Consider the following 22,099-nt stretch of genomic DNA (forward strand, 5'->3'; position numbering starts at 1 on the left):
CCTCAATGTCCTATGTGTTCTCAATAGTACTTACTAGGGTTCCGATCGAACCAACCTCCTCCGTTTGTACCAGTCCCTTGTCCATTTGAAACTCAACTATGGGTGCTTTGTATATGCGTCTGCACGTCCATCCCTCTTACGCCGTCTCAACACTATTCACCATCCTGGCATCCGTTTGGCAACTGGCGCCTTTTACAATAGCCCAGTTGAGAGTCTGTATGGTGAAGCTGCTGAACTACCACTGTCCTACCGACACGATTTTCTCCTCAACAGGTATGCATGCTGTTTGTCTGCCAAGTGTGGCCACCCATGCTATACCACCTCCTTCGATGATTCCTTTGATCACCTGAATGGGGCGCATCCCTCTTCTCTGTTACTTCCTGGAGTCCACTTTCGGCACTTGCTACAGCGGCTTAATTTCGTATTACCTCCAACTTTCCTGGTGGGTGTGAACCCTTCACCACCTTGGCTTCGTGAAGCAGCTTGTGTTAACCTTGGCCTTCATTCGCTTCCTAAGGGCACTACTCAGCCTTGCTCAATTGCCTTCAGTTTCATGACCTTTGTGATAGTACCTTTGTGTACACAGATGACTGTCAGGCTGACAGTGGTGTCGGGTATGCCTTCGTCATTGGTGCCCACGTCTTTCGATATTGGCTTCCGGCACTCTGCTCAGTATTTACAACCGAGCTCTTCGCCCCATTTCATGCCCCGGAGTACATCTGGTGACACAGACTTTTCAAATTGTGTCCTCTGCTCAGACTCTCTCAGTGCTATTCAAAGTCTGTGTGTGCTGTACACCGCCCATCCCTTAGTGCTATGGGTTCAGGAAAACTGTCATTTGCTCAGTCTTGATGGAGCCACTGTGCAGTTTATGTGGCTTGCTGGTCATGTTGATCTGCCATGAAATGAGGCTGCTGGTGTTTTTAACCATCCGCCACTTCCTGACGGAACGTCCATTTTTTAATTGTTTAAGTTTGCACTTGGGTTTGCCATCTTGAGTTATCGGCCATTTTAGCAAATGACGTGCGGGTTGTCGACCACGTTTTACTTTTTATCCGTCAAAGCAATATGGTGAAAGCCATTTAATTTTTAGTTTTGGACCTCTGTTTCTGTATGGTGTCTTTAGTGCCCATTTTCCCACGTTCCTGTTTTTAGTGGCCTTCTCTGATGTCAATTGAGGCTGACATTCAGTCATTTTTTAAACTCCTCTCCGTTTTCGTGTTCTATAGTTTGTACATGGGCACATATGACTCCAGCTGTTTTTGCGCCCTAAAACAAAACAAACAAAAAGCCTGATACAGTTGCTGGCTTAGGTATATTTCCCAGGTAAGCTCTTCTGCCTGTTCTAATGCAATAAGTGACTCCTTCATTCCCCTCTGAGATCTTGTGAAAATGTCTGTATCATTGATATTGTCTCATATTTGCACAGATTTGTGGAAGATTTTTATGGAGGCACATAAAAGTGAAAAAGTAATGCTGTGATCTAAGTACTGCATAGATTATAAGCAAGAGATGTAGTTGACGTGCATGACCAGCATTTATCTTCATGTCCATCTATGTGTAACTATTTCTGATTTTATAAGACACCAGAATAATTTGATATATTCCTAATCTGTATGAAATCAGACTTGGGCAAAGCACAAGTATGTTGAAAACTAATCATAAAAATAAGACAATTTAAAAAAAAAAATAGTAGGTGACTTGATTAACTGAGCAACTTGGAACTGGTTTCTTAGATCCTGCCACAATATCCAATTGAAGACTATGTCCAAATTTCTGAAAGCAAGCTATCATGCTTCATATCTTGGAACAAAGAGGATCCCACTACTAGAATCCAGGAATTTTAATATAAGCTTCTTACAAGGGTAGGCTGAAAAGTAGTGCACACATGCGTGTAAAAATGATCAAAAACAGTTAGGGTGAGCAGGTACAACACAATTAAAGTATGATTCTTAAACATCAAACTCACAAATTTATTTTTCAGCGTAGTCACCCTTAAGACACACATTTCTCCCATTGTGCAAGGTTTTTCATTCTGTCAGTGAAAAATTCTTTAGACTTTTCTCGAAGCCAAGATTTGAAAGTGGCCTCAGCTCATTGTCCAAGGTGTAGTGATAACCCCTTGAGGTCTCTCAAGTGGAGGAAAAATGTAAAAATCCCAAGGCGCAAGATCAGGGAATAAGGAGAGTGTGGAATCGGTTCAAACTTCAGGTTTCACAGAGCCGCTTTAGTTGCGCACAAGGTGTGTGGACAAGTGTTGTCATGTTGCAAGATTATTGGCACCAGGCTACCTCTAACACAACAAACTTGACATCGGAGGTGTTTTAACATCTCTCTGTACTGAAAGGAATTTACCATTGCCTTCGTATCAGATAATCAGTCACACAAACTCTTTGAGCATCCGAAAACACAAGCAAAAGAATTTTTTTTGCTGATGGTTGTTGTGAACTTCTTTGCTTGAGGAGACGACAGGTCGGTAGTCAGCGCTCTGTCTTTCCTCTTCTGGGTCATAATGAAGGACCCATAACTCTGCCCCGTCACAATATTCAAAAGCAAGTTGTCTCCTTCATCACAGTAGCACTGCAAAGATTGCTCGCAGCATTCCAATCGACATTTTGTCATCTGTGAGATGATGTGGTACCCATCGTGCATTTTAACATATCGTAATTGTTCAATAACGAAGTTGACACATTCCCTGAATATTTCACTGTGGTTTGTGATATGCTTTTAAGTAATTTGCAGGTCATTTTGGACCAAATTGTCGACAAGTTTGTCATTGGGAGTCACTTTTTCAGCAGTTAAAAATCAGTTAACAGCGCTTTGATATAGCACTGGAACTTGTCTCCGTACTGCTGCTACTCAAAAAACACTGGATGAACGCAACACATTCAAACTGTGCGTGCATATAGAGAGGGGAGTTACCTTCCAGATGCCATGTGGAGTGTTTCTCAGTGTCATTTAGGTTGCTTTCTACAAGCATGTGTACATTACTTTCCAACCACCCCTCGTACATTGCGTCTGAATATATCATTCCACTACTAATCCTTGTGGAAGATGCTGATGAAACATTTTGTGAAAACTTTTTTAACCTACAGAAGCATGATACTGTTAGGAAGTCTGATATATCAGCACATTGTAATGACCAATTTCCAAACACAAATGTTAGTTATGTGTCAGTCATATTGTTATATACTGAAGTTTTGCATTGTATAAATTTCTGACACAGTAGATTGGAACCCAATAAGAGCAGACAGGATCTATTTTCACTAGGTACTTCAAATAAAAATTTACAAATACAGGACTAGTAAAGAAGGTTTGGAAAATCCTGGCAGCCAGAGCAGGTGAGTCTGCTGCTTTGCTGGCTGCCTCATGGCAGTCAACATGTAAAATTTACCAGAGAATTTTTATGCTTCCTTTAATATTTTAGGGACTCATGAGAGAAAATAAAATTATGTGTAATATAAACATTTTATTTACATAGTGGTCTTTACAGAAAGGATTTTAGACATTTACAAGAAAAAACAGCTTTTAAACAACTTTTGACATTAATTACCTTGCTCAATTTCAAATCTGTGGAAATAACATAGAAGGATTCTTCTGAAATTTCATGTACAGAATAGTGATGCATTACTTTTCTGAGTTGTTGCAATGAACAGACTAAGATAACTTTTATATGTTGTCACTATATAAAGGTATGTGGTAGAGTAGCAATGAGTATACCTACCACAATTTCACACAAGTATTACTTTAAAACAATGAAGTAACGCAAATCTTATCTCTATTGTAATGCAAATCATATGATATATGGTAAGGCACATTTACATTACTTGTACAAAAAGTTCTTATGAGGAAAAGAGAATCTTAACTTTTTGTTTCCAAAACATTTTTATTAGTTAACTGAAATCAGCTTTTTTCTGACTTTATCATAACAGGTACATATAATTTGCCCAGATTTTAAAACTATTCATACAAAAATACATCTTCCCTTCCACACAGAATACTTGCAGTTCCTTTGGTTTATGACTAGGTATACTCCCTTGTCACATTTCTGTGAAACAGCATATACATAACTTTATAGCAAAAGCACATGAAAATGGCCTATCAAGTTGGTCCATATTCCATACTTTTTACTGAGAACATCTGATGAGTATTGAAGATATATTGTCAATCACAGGACATAAAAAAGTTAATATACTCGCGAAGTATGCTCTCAGATCATAATTTAAGTATCTTCTTCACGTAAAATTTTGAAAGTATTGTTTCAGTTAAATAATTTATGTTTTATATATACAGTGGTAATTTTTATGTCTGTAATTTGTAAAACATTAGACTGATAGTTATGTTCCAGCTCGTTCCAAAAAATTATGTAATTTGTCACACAACAGTCGTGTCAACGTGTGGATCTAATTCAAATGTTTAATTAATACATCAGTGAAAACTGAACAGCATTCTTTCATTTTGCAAGCTGGTGAAGTAGCACATCAAATATCTGTAGTATATATCTGACTTCCACTAGTCCATGAGCAGCTCACAGTGGAATGATAGATTCCATTTGATGTGCATTGAGCTGTGTTTTAAATACATAAGTTAATCACAAGCATTCCACTGATACCAAATATTGCTCTTTGTTTTAGTGCATACAGTCACTATAATATTGCACAAATTCTTTTGGAAGGCGGAGGTTTCTTCATTACTGCATGGATTGCCTCAATGAAAACTTCTTCAAGCCCCTCACTGTCTTTCGCTGAACATTCCACGTACCGATAGGCACGGATTCTCTTCTTCATCTGCTTTGCTTCAGTAACTGATATTGTGTTTTCAACTTCATTCCGCAAGTCCATTTTAGTGCCTAAGAAAAACAAAGAGAGAAAAAAACATTTAAAATATTTGCAAATGAACATAAAAATGATGATTTTTAGGTACTAAATTTTCTGTATTGTACATTCACATGATCATATATAAGAGTCGTTCAATAAGCAATGCAACACATTTTTTCCTTTGCTAATTTCAGTAGTAAAAATGCAGAATTTGTTGGAATATTCCCTCTTCAGCTCTTATAGTTTCATGAAGTTCCAATAATGTATGTAGCCTTCAAAATGGAGTCTCTAACGGGGGTGTGTTCCAAGCATAAAGCTATCACTGGGCTTCTTTTGGCAGAAAACCAGATAATGGCAGATATTCGTAGGTGCTTGCAGAATGTCTACGGAGACCTGACAGTGAACAAAAGCATGGTGAGTCATAGGGTGAAATGTGTGTCATCATTGCAACAAGGCCGTGCACAGCTGTGATTCCTGTAATGTTGGAACGTGTGGTCACTCTCATTCGAGGTGATCGGCAGATCACAATTAAACACTTTGTTGCTCAACTGGACATCTCCGTTGGTAGTGCTGACATATTTGTCCATCAGTTAGTGTACTCAAATGTACTGTAATGTCTGAATTTGGTATGAAAAGATAGGGATTTGAATTTGTAAGGGTTTTAGCGTAGTCTGAATGCTGTCTCTGTTATTCTGGCTCTTTCTCTACTGCCACCTTCTCACTGGTGTTTCAGATGAAAATATCACCTAAATGAACTTTTGCATTCTTTTACTTCTTGTTTGTGTTCTCTGCTGTTTCTTTTAGCACTTCAGTTTTTTGGTCCCAATGCCCAGATTTTTTACAAGAAGAATACTAGATTCTCCATAAAGGTGAGAGATTTAAATTTAAGCTCAGTGTTTTGATAGCCTAATCTGATCCTGTCTGGAATATTATGTTGCTTCATTTCTTTCTGTTATTTTGAAATTAACTTCTCCAAGATACCATTAAGCATAATTTTTGCATTCCTGTTTTGATATCAAATCGCTCTGAGGTACTCCGAAGAATTTAACTTATTAGGTGTTCATTAATGTTTGTTGTACAAATGCTCTTGTATTTTCCTATTTCCCAAACACTTTCAGCACATTTATAAGAATGTCTCAATCAATGGAGTCATAAGAGTCAAGATCAGCTTATTACCTCCTGCAGCATCTTGGTTTTGATCAAGATCTTAAGGATAAAGATATGTTCTGCACATTACCACCCTTTACTGAATTCTGCTTGGCTTAATCAGTGCTTCTTGGAAAGTTGGATTATTCATCAGATTTTCACATGTGGCCAGATGGTCACAATTCATATTACTATATTAAATTCACTTTAAGTACAAACAGTTTAACAATAGTTGTTACTAATGTAGTGTTTAACAGCTGCACTTTATTAATATGTACTGAGACTTTTCGCATCCCTAAAGGCTCTCCTTCATGATAGAGTGCACATAATATGATGAACATATTAATTAATTTTGCTACCAAAGTATGAGTTTGTGATGTGTGTCCCTGAACCATAACCGCCATAGTTTCTTATGATTCAAAAAATTACCTAAACTCATTGTAGCTAACAAATTATAGGATTGTGTCTGTATTTATGTAAGTGGAACACAATGAGTACAGGAGCCTCAGCAAAAGGAATATAAAAACTGAAAGGAAGAAAGAGCTTGGTGATATTTCTTCAGAAACCATAATGTAAGTAATTGACAGACTAGAGTACAGAAAGCAGTGTGATGTGAATGCAGGAGACGGGGACAATATGATTTAGTGCTAATGTTGAGAGTAATCTTTCCAAAAGATTCTTCTAACTGTGTTTAAATCACTCTACTGCATGTTACTTTGTATATTACAATGTATCTACATCTATCTACATCTACATCCATACTCCGCAAGCCACCTGACGGTGTGTGGCGGAGGGTACCTTGAGTACCTCTATCGGTTCTCCCTTCTATTCCAGTCCCGTATTGTTCGTGGAAAGAAGGATTGTCGGTATGCTTCTGTGTGGGCTCTAATCTCTCTGATTTTATCCTCATGGTCTCTTCATGAGATATACGTAGGAGGGAGCAATATACTGCTTGACTCTTTGGTGAAGGTATGTTCTCGAAACTTTAACAAAAGCCCGTACCGAGCTACTGAGCGTCTCTCCTGCAGAGTCCTCCACTGGCGTTTATCTACCACCTCCGTAACGCTCTCGCGATTACTAAATGATCCTGTAACGAAGCGCACTGCTCTCCGTTGGATCTTCTCTCTCTCTTCTATCAACCCTATCTGGTCCGGATCCCACACTGCTGAGCAGTATTCAAGCAGTGGGCGAACAAGCGTACTGTAACCTACTTCCTTTGTTTTCAGATTGCATTTCCTTAGGATTCTTCCAATGAATCTCAGTCTGGCATCTGCTTTACTGACGATCAACTTTATATGATCATTCCATTTTAAAATCACTCCTAATGCATACTCCCAGATAATTTATGGAATTAACTGCTTCCAGTTGTTGACCTGCTATTTTGTAGCTAAATGATAAGGGATCTATCTTTCTATGTATTCGCAGCACATTACACTTGTCTACATTGAGATTCAATTGCCCTTCCCTGCACCATGCGTCAATTCGCTGCAGATCCTCCTGCGTTTCAGTACAATTTTCCATTGTTACAACCTTTCGATACACCACAGCATCATCTGCAAAAAGCCTCAGTGAACTTCCGATGTCATCCACAAGGTCATTTATGTATATTGTGAATAGCAATGGTCCTATGACACTCCCCTGCGGCACACCTGAAATCACTCTTACTTCAGAAGACTTCTCTCCATTGAGAATGACATGCTGCATTCTGTTATCTAGGAACTCTTCAATCCAATCACACAATTGGTCTGATAGTCCATATGCTCTTACTTTGTTCATTAAACGACTGTGGGGAACTGTATCGAATGCCTTGCGGAAGTCAAGAAACACGGCATCTACCTGGGAACCCGTGTCTATGGCCCTCTGAGTCTCGTGGACGAATAGCGCGAGCTGGGTTTCACACGACCGTCTTTTTCGAAACCCATGCTGATTCCTACAGAGTAGATTTCTAGTCTCCAGAAAAGTCATTATACTCGAACATAATACGTGTTCCAAAATTCTACAACTGATCGACGTTAGAGATATAGGTCTACAGTTCTGCACATCTGTTCGACGTCCCTTCTTGAAAACGGGGATGACCTGTGCCCTTTTCCAATCCTTTGGAACGCTATGCTTTTCTAGAGACCTACGGTACACCGCTGCAAGAAGGGGGGCAAGTTCCTTAGCGTACTCTGTGTAAAATCGAACTGGTACCCCGTCAGGTCCAGCGGCCTTTCCTCTTTTGAGCGATTTTAATTGTTTCTCTATCCCTCTGTCGTCTACTTCGATATCTACCATTTTGTTATCTGTGCGACAATCTAGAGAAGGAACTACAGTGCAGTCTTCCTATGTGAAACAGCTTTAGAAAAAGACATTTAGTATTTCGGCCTTTAGTCTGTCATCATGTGTTTCAGTACCATTTTGGCCACAGAGTGTCTGGACATTTTGTTTTGATTCACCTACCGCTTTGACATAAGACCAAAATTTCTTAGGATTTTCTGCCAAGTCAGTACACAGAACTTTACTTTCGAATTCATTGAACGCCTCTCGCATAGCCCTCCTCACACTACATTTCGCTTCGAGTAATTTTTGTTTGTCTGCAAGGCTTTGGTATGTTTATGTTTGCTGTGAAGTTCCCTTTACTTCCGCAGCAGTTTTCTAACTCAGTTGTTGTACCACGGTGGCTCTTTTCCATCTCTTACTATCTTGCTTGGCACGTGTAATCATCTAACGAATATTGTACGATGGTTTTGAACTTTGTCCACTGATCCTCAACACTATCTGTACTTGAGACAAAAATTTTGTGTTGAGCCGTCTGGTACTCTGTAATCTGATTTTTGTCACTTTTGCTAAACAGAAAAATCTTCCTACCTTTTTTGATATTTCTATGTACGGCTGAAATCATCGATGCAGTAACCGCTTTATGATCGCTGATTCCCTGTTCTGCGTTAACTGTTTCAAATAGTTTGGGTCTGTTTGTCACCAGAAGGTCTAATATGTTATCGCCACGAGTCAGTTCTCTGTTTAACTGCTCAAGGTAGTTTTCAGATAAAGCACTTAAAAAAATTTCACTGGATTCTTTGTCCCTGCCACCCGTTATGAACGTTTGAGTCTCCCAGTCTATATCCGGCAAATTAAAATCTCCGCCCAGAACTATAACATGGTAGGGAAATCTACTCGAAATATTTTCCAAATTATCCTTCAGCTGCTCAGCCGCAACAGCTGCTGAGCCAGGGGGCCTATAGAGACATCCAATTACCATGTCTGAGCCTGCTTTAACTGTGACCTTCACACAAATTATTTCACATTTCGGATCTCTGTCAATTTCCTTCGATACTATTGCACTTCTTATCACTATAAACACGCCTCCCCCTTCACTGTCCAGCCTGTCTCTGCGGTATACATTCCAATCTGAGTTTAGGATTTCATTACTGTTTACGTCTGGTTTCAGCCATGTGAAGAAATTCAACTGATTCAAAAACTAGAAAATGCATGAGAGTAAGTTCCACAGGGGTGTGCATCTAATTTTAGCTGCACAGGGCACATTTGATGGTTGTAAATAATAACAGTGGTGTTCATTTCATACTTTGGAAGCAAAATTACATAATTGTATATATGTGGGGTGGGGGGATAAAAATGATGTAATGTTGAAATTGAATCAACAGATTTTGTTTTGATTTTTCAAGCTCCGACTTTTACTACAGTGGCGCTTAGGACAGTTAATTAGTGGGTGCTACGGTGTCACACTGGAAGTGGGGTGAGGTGTGGAGGGTGGGTGGCAGGAAGAATTTTGACTTACACATGGTGACATAGAGGGAGGAAATTCCAAAATGTTGGTGCAGATACAGTGAACAATTAAACTGTATGGCTACAGCATAGTAGGGAGGGGAGTAGTCAATTTTACTTGTGCCAAAGTACCTCGAAGGAGATAAATGCAAGCTATGGGATGGCTGCTGGATGCATAGATCAGATTAAAATTGTGCTACCTTTGGCATCACATACTCTATAGTGAATATTTTTAAGCAAAAACATTTGAAACTCCTGAAGTAACATAGCAAGTGTCACTTAAATGTGAAATAAGTTTAATTAATGCGATCTAAAGAATTAAAGACCAGCAAGGAACCTTGTACAAATCACTGAAATTAATTGCTGTAAAATAATTAGACAAAGGATACTTATTTTCTTGACAATGAAAGTTAAAATGGTTCAATGCTTCTTACTCATACCCACTGATTCAATTACGATGCACAGTTTTTATCAGTGGGAATTAACTTTGTACAACTGACTTGTTGTATATGATACAGATTCTTTAATACTGCATAGTTTTTGTGCAGTTATGAGTCCCTGCAAAAATAATTTTAATTTATACAGTATAATGATTTCTTACCAACTAAAACTATTGGCACATTAGGGCAATGATGGTGCACCTCAGGATACCACTTTGAGGCAATATTCTCAAAAGAGCTTCGACTGTTGATTGAGAAGCAAAGAAGGAAGCAGTCCGTCTGAAAAGGTTAAACAGAAATAAATAAATAACTCATTATGGCAGATGGATTGGCCCATACTGAAAGGGCCTCAGTCCACTTGAGTGACTTTTGAACAAAATGAAAGAAAATGGCAATTTAATTTTCGTAGAACGTCTCTTAAGTTTTAAAAAATATTTTTTTTATAGCAACCAATAAGCTTAATATTATTTTGTAACATTACTTGATTTTAGAATGTTAGGCTAGTGTGGGTGCTGATATAAAAAGTATGGGCTGAGGCTCTTTCTGCATCAAAATTATAATTTTAATGCAATTAATTAATTTTTGTGGATATGTCTGCCAGAATACACAGAAAAACCACTGAAACCCTGAAGTGGTGGACTACACAGTTAATATGAAAGAAATTGTATGTATCATCAGATATTACCGTTAAATGCAGTCATCATACAACATGATCAGTAACTCCTTCCAATATTTACATGGTCTTTAAAATTTGTAATTTCCAAACCCATAAGCTGTAATCATTAAGTTTTGTGGAAAAGCACTAGTCATTTCATTTTCATACACTGGGCAGTCATCAAGTTCATCATAAAATTATTTATACTTTTCAGGTGTGTAATAGCTATCAACTTGGCATATTTTATTGTGACCACCATGCTGGTAGGCAGACAGGGTACGGGTCATTGTGGTTGAGCCACAGAAAGTATGATTGATCATACCATCTTTGGCAACACTGCAACCATGCAACTTGCACAATAGATGAAATGCTTGAAGACAAGAAGTCATTTTCAGGTCCTGAGTAGCCCTTCTCCGACTAGCTTCTTTGATAGGCATTTTTTTTTAAAAATAGAACATTTGTAACAGCAACAGTTACAATAACTTGCTTATATTAATATTTAGTACACTGCCATAGCATAACTTACAAGAATAATATTGAGCTGCAGGCAGTACAACAAAGAGACTGCTAAATATGTGAGCTTTCAGCCAAAAGGCCTTCTTATAACATAGAGAAAAAAACACACACACACATTCACGCAAGCACAACACACTCGTATGACCACTACCTCTGGCCCCTCTTGGTTGGATGGAATCTTGCCTTTGTAAAGCAGATGGTCTCATAAACAGACCCCATCTCAGGCATGAAAATAACCTCAGAATGGGGGGAAACAACAAATGAAGGGCCACGAAGATCGTTACTGAGTTCAATCCTGTTTCTAACCTACAAAAATGTTCTAACGATTTTCTAGGGCAGTTCAAAAACTGTTGAGTTTGTTGTTGACACAAGCAAACTCATCAATGGCCATACCTCAGCTTTAGCAGAGACAGCCCAATGATAACTGCACAAACCTACAAGTGATTCACAGTTAACAGTTGTCATGGCTGAGCCACTGAAAGTATGTTTGATCGTACCATCTTTGGCAACAATGCAACCACACAACTTGCATAATAGATGAAATGCTTGAAGACAAGAAGTCATTTTCTGGTCCTGAGTAGCCCTTCTCCGACTAGCTTCTTTGATAGGCAGGTCTTTTTTTTTTTTTTTTTTTTTTTGTAGAAGATTTGGAACAGCAACAATTACAATAACTTGCTTATCTTAATATTTAGCATAACTTACAAGAACAATGTTGAGCTGCAGACAGTACTACAGAGAGACTCATATTATGCAATTTGAAATAAACAATAATAACCTTTTAACACCAGAATAGGCATTAATGGTCATGAATAAAGAACAGTGAGTAAAATTCTTACATGTGCAGTTGGACAAAAAGTTAAAATAGAGTCAACACATGGACAAACTAATCATGAAGCTCATTTCAGTGTGTTGTGCGCTTAGAGTCATCTTGAGCCATATTCTGCATATTTTCACTCCCTGTATTAATAAAATTTCTCAGGCTTCCAGCTGCATCAGGTGGTTAAAATACCAAGAGCTATTGACTGAGCTCTCCTCAGCCATTGTCAAGTGGTAAATAACTGTAGCATCACTGTGGTCTTGCTGTTATATAGCTGCATTGCTCTGTGACATCACTGATGCTCTCTCCCTCATCAACGGTGGTAATGTTCCCCCCTCCCTCCCCCCACCCTAACCTCCACAGCCATCACCCTGCTTCAACCTCACGATGGCCACATCCCAGGCTGTGCTGAGCTGCAAACCACCATCCTTGTTGATGGTGTTTTCCTATTTTTTTTATTTCTGCCATTTCTTTTACGATGCTATCCTAAAATCCTTTCGTACTCATAATGACAAATGTTTTGTCGAATAGAATTCTGTGTCAATTTTCGAAAGTGTGTTCGGCATGACTGTTTCTTCAGGATAGTGCAGGCATAAGCATGAGAGGTGCTTATACCTTCATTATCCTGAAATATCAGCCATGGCAGAATACACTTTATAAAATCAACGCCGAATCCTATTCAGTGAAACATCTGTCATTAAGAGGACAAAGGGATTTTGGGACAGCATCATAAAAGAAGCAGTGGAAATAAAAAAAGAGTCTGGAAACACCATCAACAAGGACGGTGGTTTGCAGCGCAGCACAGCATGGGACGTGGCCATTGTGAGGTTGAAGCAGGGTGATGGATGGGCAGGGGGGGGGGGGGGGGAATTACCACATTTACCACAGCCAGCAATGCAGCTATATAACAGCAAGACTACAGTGAATACAGTGATTTACCACTTGACAATGGCTGAGGAGAGCTCTGTCGAAAGCTCATGGGATTTTTAACCACTGGCACAGCCGGTAGCCGAAGAAGATTTTATTCATTCTTATCGCTGTGAGACCATGCATTCATACGCAGATGTTTGTTCAGCACAAGCTAGCGCAGGTAATTATACATCTTGTAGAAGGCTTTTTAAGGATCTTGGATTTATTACACTCTTCCCAACACATTTAATGTTTAATAGTTTTTGTTGTTGATAATAAAAATCAGTCTTGACTAAAATGTGATATACACAGTCACAATACAAGACATAAAAATAATTTTCATATACGTTTTGCTTCCTTATCCTGGGTCGAGAATAGAATTATGTTGCCTGATGAGATGTTCAAGCAAGCTCCCGTCTAACATAAAGGGGGAAAAAAAAAAAAAAAAAAAAAAAAAAAAAAATATTGTGAATCTCTGCCACTTCAAAAGAAATTTGAGAACTTCTCGTTGGCCACTTTTCCAATGAACTATCTGAATAGCTAGAGCCAGGGATTTAAAATTTTTGCTGGCTACATGGCAAGTAACAGTGTTTGTTGTTGACGGGAATACAAATATGCTGCTGAAATGAGGGTTTGTTCAGTTTTTAAAATAAATGACATGTTGCTCTTGGCAACACAAACTGTTTGTATACAATATTCAACACTCTCCTGCGATATTCATATTTTATTATTGAATCAAAGTATTCATCCTTGATAACATCTTCACTGGTAAACCATTAGTAAAAATGTCTGCTGCCTGATCTCATGGTGAAATGTACTTCTACGTTGACATTTTTCTCACTAACTAATTTAAGGTGGGCTTCGGGAGGTGAATCCTGGGCTGCTGGAGCAACATTGACAGCATAAGTTACATCTGAATGTCTGCCTGTCTCTGTATATGTGTGGATGGAGATATATATCAATAAAAACAAAGATTCTGTAACTTAACGAACGAAAGCATTGGTACGTTGATAAAAACAATAACAAACACAAACACACACACAAATTTCAAGCTTTCGCAACCCACGGTTGCTTCATCAGGAAAAAGGGAAGGAGAGGGAAAGACGAAAGGATGTGGGTTTTAAGGGAGAGGGTAAGGAGTCATTCCAATCCCAGGAGCGGAAAGTCTTACCTTGGGGGGGAAAAGGGACAGGTATACACTCGCGTGTGCGCGCGCGCACACACACACACACACACACACACACACACACACACACACACACACACACACACACACACGCGCGTATCCATCCGCACATAACAGACACAAGTAGACATATAAGCATATGATATATGTTACAGAATCTTTGTTTTTAGATTATTTTTCCATGGGGAATGTTTCCCTCTATTATATATGTATATATATCCCGTTATCCACCAGGCCTCAATCTCCGCTAATTTCAAGTTGCCGCCACTCATACCTCACCTGTCATTCAACAACATCTTTGCCTCTGCACTTCCACCTCGACTGACATCTCTGTCCAAACTCTTTGCCTTTTAATATGTCTGCTTGTGTCTGTATATGTGTGGATGGATATGTGTGTGTGTGCGAGTGTATACCTGTCCTTTTTCCCCCCTAAGGTAAGTCTTTCTGCTCCCAGGATTGGGATGACTCCTTACCCTCTCCCTTAAAACTCATATCCTTTCGTCTTTCCCTCTCCTTCCCTCTTTCCTGATGAAGCAACCTTGGGTTGCGAAAGCTTGAAATTTGTGTGTGTGTTTGTGTGCTTTTTATTGTGTCTATCTACCAGCGCTTTACTGTTTGGTAAGTCACAGCATCTTTGTTTTTTATATATGTTCTCAATGTTAAATACATGAAACTGTCGGTAATCTCTCAGTAAGAGAGCTGGTCGTGAATCACCTGATATCCATCCAGATCCAAATAGGAATGATATTGAACTTGATCACTCATACCATACATTGCCAACACACTTTTCGTTTTGTGGTTTTGTTACTCTTCACAAAATTTTCAAATATTTGGATTTGAAGGCCACTTCACTTACCACAACAGCAAATTCTTCTTGTAATTGTTTTGATACAGTAAACCATTTCATCATGTCCCATTTATCAATCCATTACCCACATGAAAGGAAAGGGTTACATTTTCATTAAAATACACACATGGTTCAGCACTGCTCTCCTCTGAAGGTGATTTCTTTAGATGTTCTTTCAAACACTCAACATTTGGCTGTTTGTGTCAACCCATACATGCTTTGAAGCAGTCTATACACATTACCTGTATCATCAACTTAATATTGTGGCTGATGTAGGTAAATTTCTTCCTGCAACATACTATTCAGGAATGCCGTTTTAACATCAAATTGTATAATGTTCCAATTTCATTGAACAGCAACATGCAAAGAGGTTCTTATTGTTTCAGATCTATCCACAGGTCTAAATGGTTCAGAGAAATCAATTCCGGGCCTCTGACTAAATCTTTCTGCAACTAATCTTGCCTTTTAGCAGACATTATCATTGTTATTATTCAGTTTTATTGCAAACACCCATCACTTACCAGTAGCTACCCTTCCAACCGGTCAATCAACAGTTTCCAAGTACAAAACTTTTATTTCTGCCATTTCTTTTACGATGCTATCCTAAAATCCTTTCGTACTCATAATGACAAATGTTTTGTCGAATAGAATTCTGTGTCAATTTTCGAAAGTGTGTTCGGCATGACTGTTTCTTCAGGATAGTGCAGGCATAAGCATGAGAGGTGCTTATACCTTCATTATGCTCAGGTTCATTATGGTAGCACACAGACCTTCTAATCGTTTCTCTATTCTTCAAAACTTGATGTCCATCAATATTTTCAGCTCCACTTAAAGAGATGTCACATTTCCATCTTAAAACACTTCAACATCATGATCCAGTCCTATAATACAGGATGAGCACAAAGTCTTGCCCTGATTATAAAAATTTATTACAGAATAACCGTTTGACATAATAATTTACATTTGATGTTGTTACATAGGTTAGTGTTACTAGTTTTTTTTAAAAAAAAAAAGATCACTTATGTTAGTAAGCCTCAACGTGTGCTCCCTTAGTAGCTCGGAGAATGTATTTTCTTCCAACGTTCCTCATCATTCAAATTAGACAGTATCGCTTGTGTAAAATCACCCATAGTCGAGGTGTCAACTAACTTTATAAAAGCACTTTTCAGCAGTTGTTTTAACATTTCATTCTTATATCTTATGTCTCGGCTGACAAGTGCTGAATGAATGCCTGTCTGGAAGGTATATATGATAGCTATGGGCTTCTTGTCCAGCTATATAACTTTTCCAAAATTTGGCATCAAACTACTTCTGTTTGTGTTGCAATGCAAATGGAACATTGTGCTCTAGAGACTTTCAAACCATCAGACTGAATTTTCTTTCTCAAAAATAATTCAGTTTGTGTTTTCTTTTAACCCTTCTTGGCCTAGTTTGGTTAAGAGCATAAGTCACAGGCAAGTACAACTTCACCCCACAATGCTTTTGGAGTACACCTTGCTATCCGAAGCCACAGATGTACCATCTCACAGATAATTCTGTTCTTACATTTAGTAACTTTATTTTGCTGTAATGTTTACAGCACAGTCAGAGGATGTTTGAACCATCAGACTCAGCATATCTTTTACATCGCAGTTATTAAACACCATGCCACAATGTTTTCACCATCTACATAAATATTCCTAACTTCTTTCTAACCTTATCTTTTGCCATAACAGATGTATCACTCTTGAACCAGATAAATCATCCTTAAAAACAAGAAAATATCAATAGCCATTTAAATCCTTTCTTCCATTGGAGCATAGACATTGGTGAAGACTAACTCTTGTGGGCTACTTGATTTATAGACTCATTTACCAAAAACTAGCTGTTGTATTTCATCTACCATACAATCTTCGTAAAATTTACTTTAACTTTTACATTGATACTATGTGCTGTCAGGAATGATTGTACATGGCATTTACTTTGGTGCCCAAATCTTTCTAGAGATATTTGAAGAGTATCAGCAGCTTCTTTTGCAACAAAAGACTTTTCTTGCTCAATTCTGAATCCATTTCACTGCCAAACAGTCAAGTTCATTCTTGCTTTCAGATAGAGGAACAGCAATTGGTATGTTGTTTCTGTGAAACAACCATATTTTACCACTGTTTTTGGTGTTTTGATCAATGTCTTTTTCTCCAGCCTTTCTAACATAAAATAAGTTAGAAGGGGCAGTGAAGTGAAAATGAAACAAATGGATAAAAGTTTATTATTTCAAAAGTAATCATCATAACTGCATGAGTGCTTTCCAGCGAAACTTCTGCAGCACAACTGAAACAAACTTGGCAAAATGGGTGTCCATCAGAGTATGCTGCAGGAGTTTCTGTGGGAAATCTCCATAAAGTTCCGATCTCTTCTTATGTGATTTAAATATCTTTGGAGCCCTGAAGGAAGACATTAATGGCTGTCGATTAGCTTTGGATGAAGAATTGCATGTCATTCTTGTCCAACTTTTTCCATCAAAAGTTTCATAATCTGTATGACCATTTCCCAATATTTTGATGTGCACATTATTCTTAGCATTGTCTACTTTCTTTGCTGTATCAAAAGGATTGTACAAAACATACCAATCTCGACAGTTTGTTTCGTAATGTGTAGCACCATTATCAACATATTATTCGTCACACACTGATATATCTACATTTGCAGGTAATTCAGACATCTTGGACATCATCTTTCTTGGACTTACTTGTGATGGTATTTTGATGGCTGATAACATTGCAGAACCACCACAAGCTAAGAGCTAAGACAGTTCCTGGGTAGGTGACCTTAACCTTTGCAAAACAGATTAAGTGCATCTTAAATGCAGTCTTTTGAAAAGTGTCCTTATTTACCACAGAAAAAACACTTTTTCTCATCTCATGTACTTGAATTTTGGTCTTTCTGCAAAATAACAATTTTATTTTTTCCCCACTGCTGTATTTAAATACTTCTTTTGGATTTGGAAAACATTGCAGTTGCTACATTTGTTTCATCTCTTCCTTTTATTCACAATTCATAATCCAGACACCTTTTCTGCAATTTATGCCATGTTTTGTCTTAAGGAAAATCAGATTTACCTATTGGTTTATTGAGTTTAGCCATATTTATTTGAACTTCATCAGATTTTGGTAAATGAGCTTGCATACCACATGGCCATTCCCATTCCATATTATGAAACTTTTATCATAACAAGTCTATATTTTCTGCAGACTGACTTTCATAGAGCTTGAGCAACTATTCCCATACATCTTTTGGAGTTTCACATTGGCAACTTGAAGTAACTGTTTCGTATCTAGTGACAAAATGAGATTTTTTTCACTTTGGAGTTTACTTTTATCCAAATAGCTAATTTTGCAACACAACCTTCAGGTTTACCTATCAGTTTATTGAGTTTAGCCATCTTTATTTAAACTTCATCAGATTTTGGTAAATGGCCTTGCATACTACAGGGCCATTACCATTCCATATTCAAGTTCAAATAAAGATGGCTAAACTCGATAAACCGATGGGTAAACCTGAAGTTTGTGTTGCAATACCACTGACCACATCATTAACTGTGTCACATTTCAAAATAATGTTCATGAGAATTTGCCTCATTGTCCAGCTCTCTTCACCACTTAATTTTTTAATTTGTTTTATTTTATTTATTTTTATTTTTTCTCTCTCATGATTTTCTTCTTAGCCAGTCATGTCAATTGGAGTCATTTTCCTCTTCTGTGTCGTCTTTTAAATTCGCAAAGATGTTGAATGAGTTACAGGACCCAGCATTTATAGATATAAAAATATTTTCTTTGAAAAATACGATTGAAATCTGAAGAATACCTACATCCATATGTATGTCCATACTCTGCAAACCACCGTGAGGTGCATGGCGGAGGGTACGTCCCTACTGTACCAGTTATTATGGTTCTTCCTGTTCCATTCACATATGGAGCATGGGAAGAATGATTGTTTGAATGCGTCTGCACATGCAATAATTATTCTAATGTTATCCTCACGATCTCTATGTGAGCAGTATGTAGGGGGTTATGGTACATTCCTAGAGTTATTATTAAAAGCTGGTTCTTGAAACTTGATCAACAGACTTTCTCAGGATAGTTTATGTCTGTCTTCAAGAGTCTGCCAATTCAGTTCCTTCAGTATCTCTATGACACCATGGATTACACAAACCTGTGACAATTCATGCTGCCCTTCTCTGTACACATTCAATATCCCCTGTTAGTCCTATCTGGTATGGGTCCCACATATATGAGCATTATTCTAGAACCATTCGCACGAGAGATTTGTAAGCGATCTCCTTTGTAGATTCATTGCACTTCCCCAATGTTTTACCAGCAAACCAACATCTACCACCTGCTTTATCCAGAACTGAACATTTGTGATCATTCCATTTCATACCCCTACATAGTGTTACAGCCAGGCATTTGTATGAGTTGGCTGATTACAACAGTGACTCATTCATATTATAGTTATAGGCTACTACATTATTTCATTTTTTTTAAGTGCAATACTTCACATTTCTGAACATTTAGAGGAAGTTGCCAAAATCTGCACCACTTCTAAATCAGACCAAGCTCTGACTGAATATTTATGCGATTTCTTTCAGATAGTACTTCATTATAGGTAACTGCATCATCTACAAAAAGCCTGATTTTACTATTAATATTGTCTGCAAGGTAATTACTATACAACATGAACAGCAAGGGTCCCAACACACGTCCCTGCGGCACACCCAAAGTTACTTCTGTATCTGACAATGATGCTCTATCCAAGGTAACATGTTGCATCCTTCGTACCAAAAGGTTCTCAATCCAGTCGCACATTTCAGCTGATACCCCCTATGATGGAACTTTTGACAACAAGCATAGGTGCAGTACTGAGTCAAATGCTTTCTGGACTGCCTTGGTCCAGAGCATTCAGTACATATGTGAGAAAAGTGTGAGCAGAGTTTCACATGATCAATGTGTCTGGAATCCATGTTGGTTGGCTTGGAGATGCTCATTCGTTTCAAAATACCTCTATATTTGAATTCTAAATATGTTCTAAGATTCTACAACAAATCTGTGTCAAGGATATTGGTAGGTAGTTTTATGGATCACTTCTACCACCCTTCTTGTACATGGGTGTGACCTGTGACTTTTTTCCACAAACTGGGCACACCTGTCTGTTGAAGGGATCTATGATAGATTATAGTTATAAGAGGGGATAACTTTGCCGCAAATGCAGTGTAGAATCTTAATGGGATTCCACTGGGCACAGGAGTTGTGTTCAAACGATTTCAGCCATTTCTCAACACCACTGACACTAGTACGTCTTCATTCATCTTTTCTGTGGTACAAGGATTAAATTGGGGCAAATCTGTGTTTTCTTTCTAAAAGAACATTTAAAAACACAGTTAAGCATTTCAACTGTTGTGTTGCTTCCTTAAATTTCAGTTCCCGTCTCATTCACTAGGAACTGGACATGAACTGTGGTGCCACTAACAGCCTTTACATATGACCAGAATTTCATTGGGTTCTGTGAAAGATCACTTGGCAATGTTCTGCTACAGTAGTCACTGAAAGCATCACACATTTCTCTCTTGACAACCAAACATGTTACATTCAGCATCTCTCTGTCTATAGCCCTATGTTTTTTTAGACATATTATGCAGTAATCTCTGTTTCTTTAGAAGTTTCTTTACAGTGACTGAATACAATGGAGGTTCCCTGCCATTATAAACTATTCTACTGAGTACATATCTATTCAGTGCATGGTCAACTACTCCTTTCAACTTGATCCACAGTTCCTTCTACATGCTCCTGCCCTGTTGTGAAAGTTTCAGGTTCCTCATTGAGATATGACACTACTGATTTTTTACTAGTTTACTGAACATATATATCTTTGTGCTTGTTTTAATTGTCCTTTGTACTTTGGTAATCATTGTTGCCATGACCATATTATGGTCACTGATATCAATTTTGATGTGGACATCCTCAAGGAGGTGAGGTCTGCCTGTTGTCATCAGAGCCTATATATTTCCATCATGAATGGAGTTCCTAACTATGTGTTCTAGGTAGCTTTCAGAGAAGGCATTTAATAAAATTTCACAGGATGTCTTATCATGCCACCACTACCTTTGTAATCAAGTAAATATTAAGCTACTAACAAAGATAAACAGTAGCTATATAATAAAACAAAGAAGTCTGGAGCTTTTCTTAAGTGTGAATACCATTATACAGTGTATTGACAGTTTATTGATAATACAGTTTGAAGTTTCTATGATGTCTTTGTCACATGTTAATGTATATCTTGACTCATTTCGCATCCCTTAAAGTTCTCCTCTTGATGGTATCTATGGAACACAATAAATTTATGAATGAAAATAAGTGATTCCATGCTGCTTTAACTCTGTGGCAGAGTTCGACAGTCGCAGTGGCTAATACATGAAGGTATGCTACTTTCTTATCAATATGTGCCAGAAGTTTTGAGTGGTTGAGAGAACAGTTGAATCGTTCTATATCGTGGTGGGACAGGACAGAACAACTGACATGCAGTCTTGTGGTATCTTGTTGAAAGTTAACTTCATGGAGATCTCAAAGATAGGGCACAGCCACAGGCCTCAAGCATCAGAAAAGTAAGAGCTTCTATCCATATTACTGCCTCCATATAAACCAAAGGTGATTGTCATGTACCCACTGTATTGTTATGCTGGTCACAAAACCAAGCTTCATCTGAAAAGACAACATGGTGCTATTCCTGTGTCCAATGTTGTCAATGGCTACATCATTATTGGCACACCTGTATCTGATGCTGTGTCAAGAAAAGCCACAACAGTTGCCATGCTGACAGCCTGCATTGCTCCAGCCATCATCACATTGTGTACGTGGCCACTTGTGTTGCAGCAAATGAGCTCCATTCCTGACTCAAAATACACATTGTGTCTGTACAATCCTGCTAGTCTGAGTGAACAATGTGACTGCCTTCCCAGGTGCTAGTTGCAAGGC

General features: G+C 38.2%; 1 protein-coding gene across 5 annotated transcripts in view; it reads right to left on the minus strand.

Moving 5' to 3' along the window:
* Positions 1–3,449: 3,449 nt before the first annotated feature.
* LOC126457244 (ras-like GTP-binding protein RhoL) overlaps positions 3,450–22,099 on the minus strand; it is a 345,853-nt gene continuing 327,203 nt past the window's right edge. For all 5 annotated transcript variants that reach the window (XM_050093395.1, XM_050093396.1, XM_050093394.1 and 2 more), the window contains 2 exons: positions 10,327–10,444; positions 3,450–4,849 (listed from right to left, as the gene is read on the minus strand). In XM_050093395.1, coding sequence (XP_049949352.1) covers positions 4,647–4,849; positions 10,327–10,444 — 321 coding nt within the window. In that variant the 3' untranslated portion in view covers positions 3,450–4,646. The remainder of the gene's footprint in view (positions 4,850–10,326; positions 10,445–22,099) is intronic.

The sequence above is a fragment of the Schistocerca serialis genome, chromosome 2 (assembly GCF_023864345.2).
Source record: "Schistocerca serialis cubense isolate TAMUIC-IGC-003099 chromosome 2, iqSchSeri2.2, whole genome shotgun sequence".
Lineage (NCBI taxonomy): Eukaryota > Metazoa > Arthropoda > Insecta > Orthoptera > Acrididae > Schistocerca > Schistocerca serialis.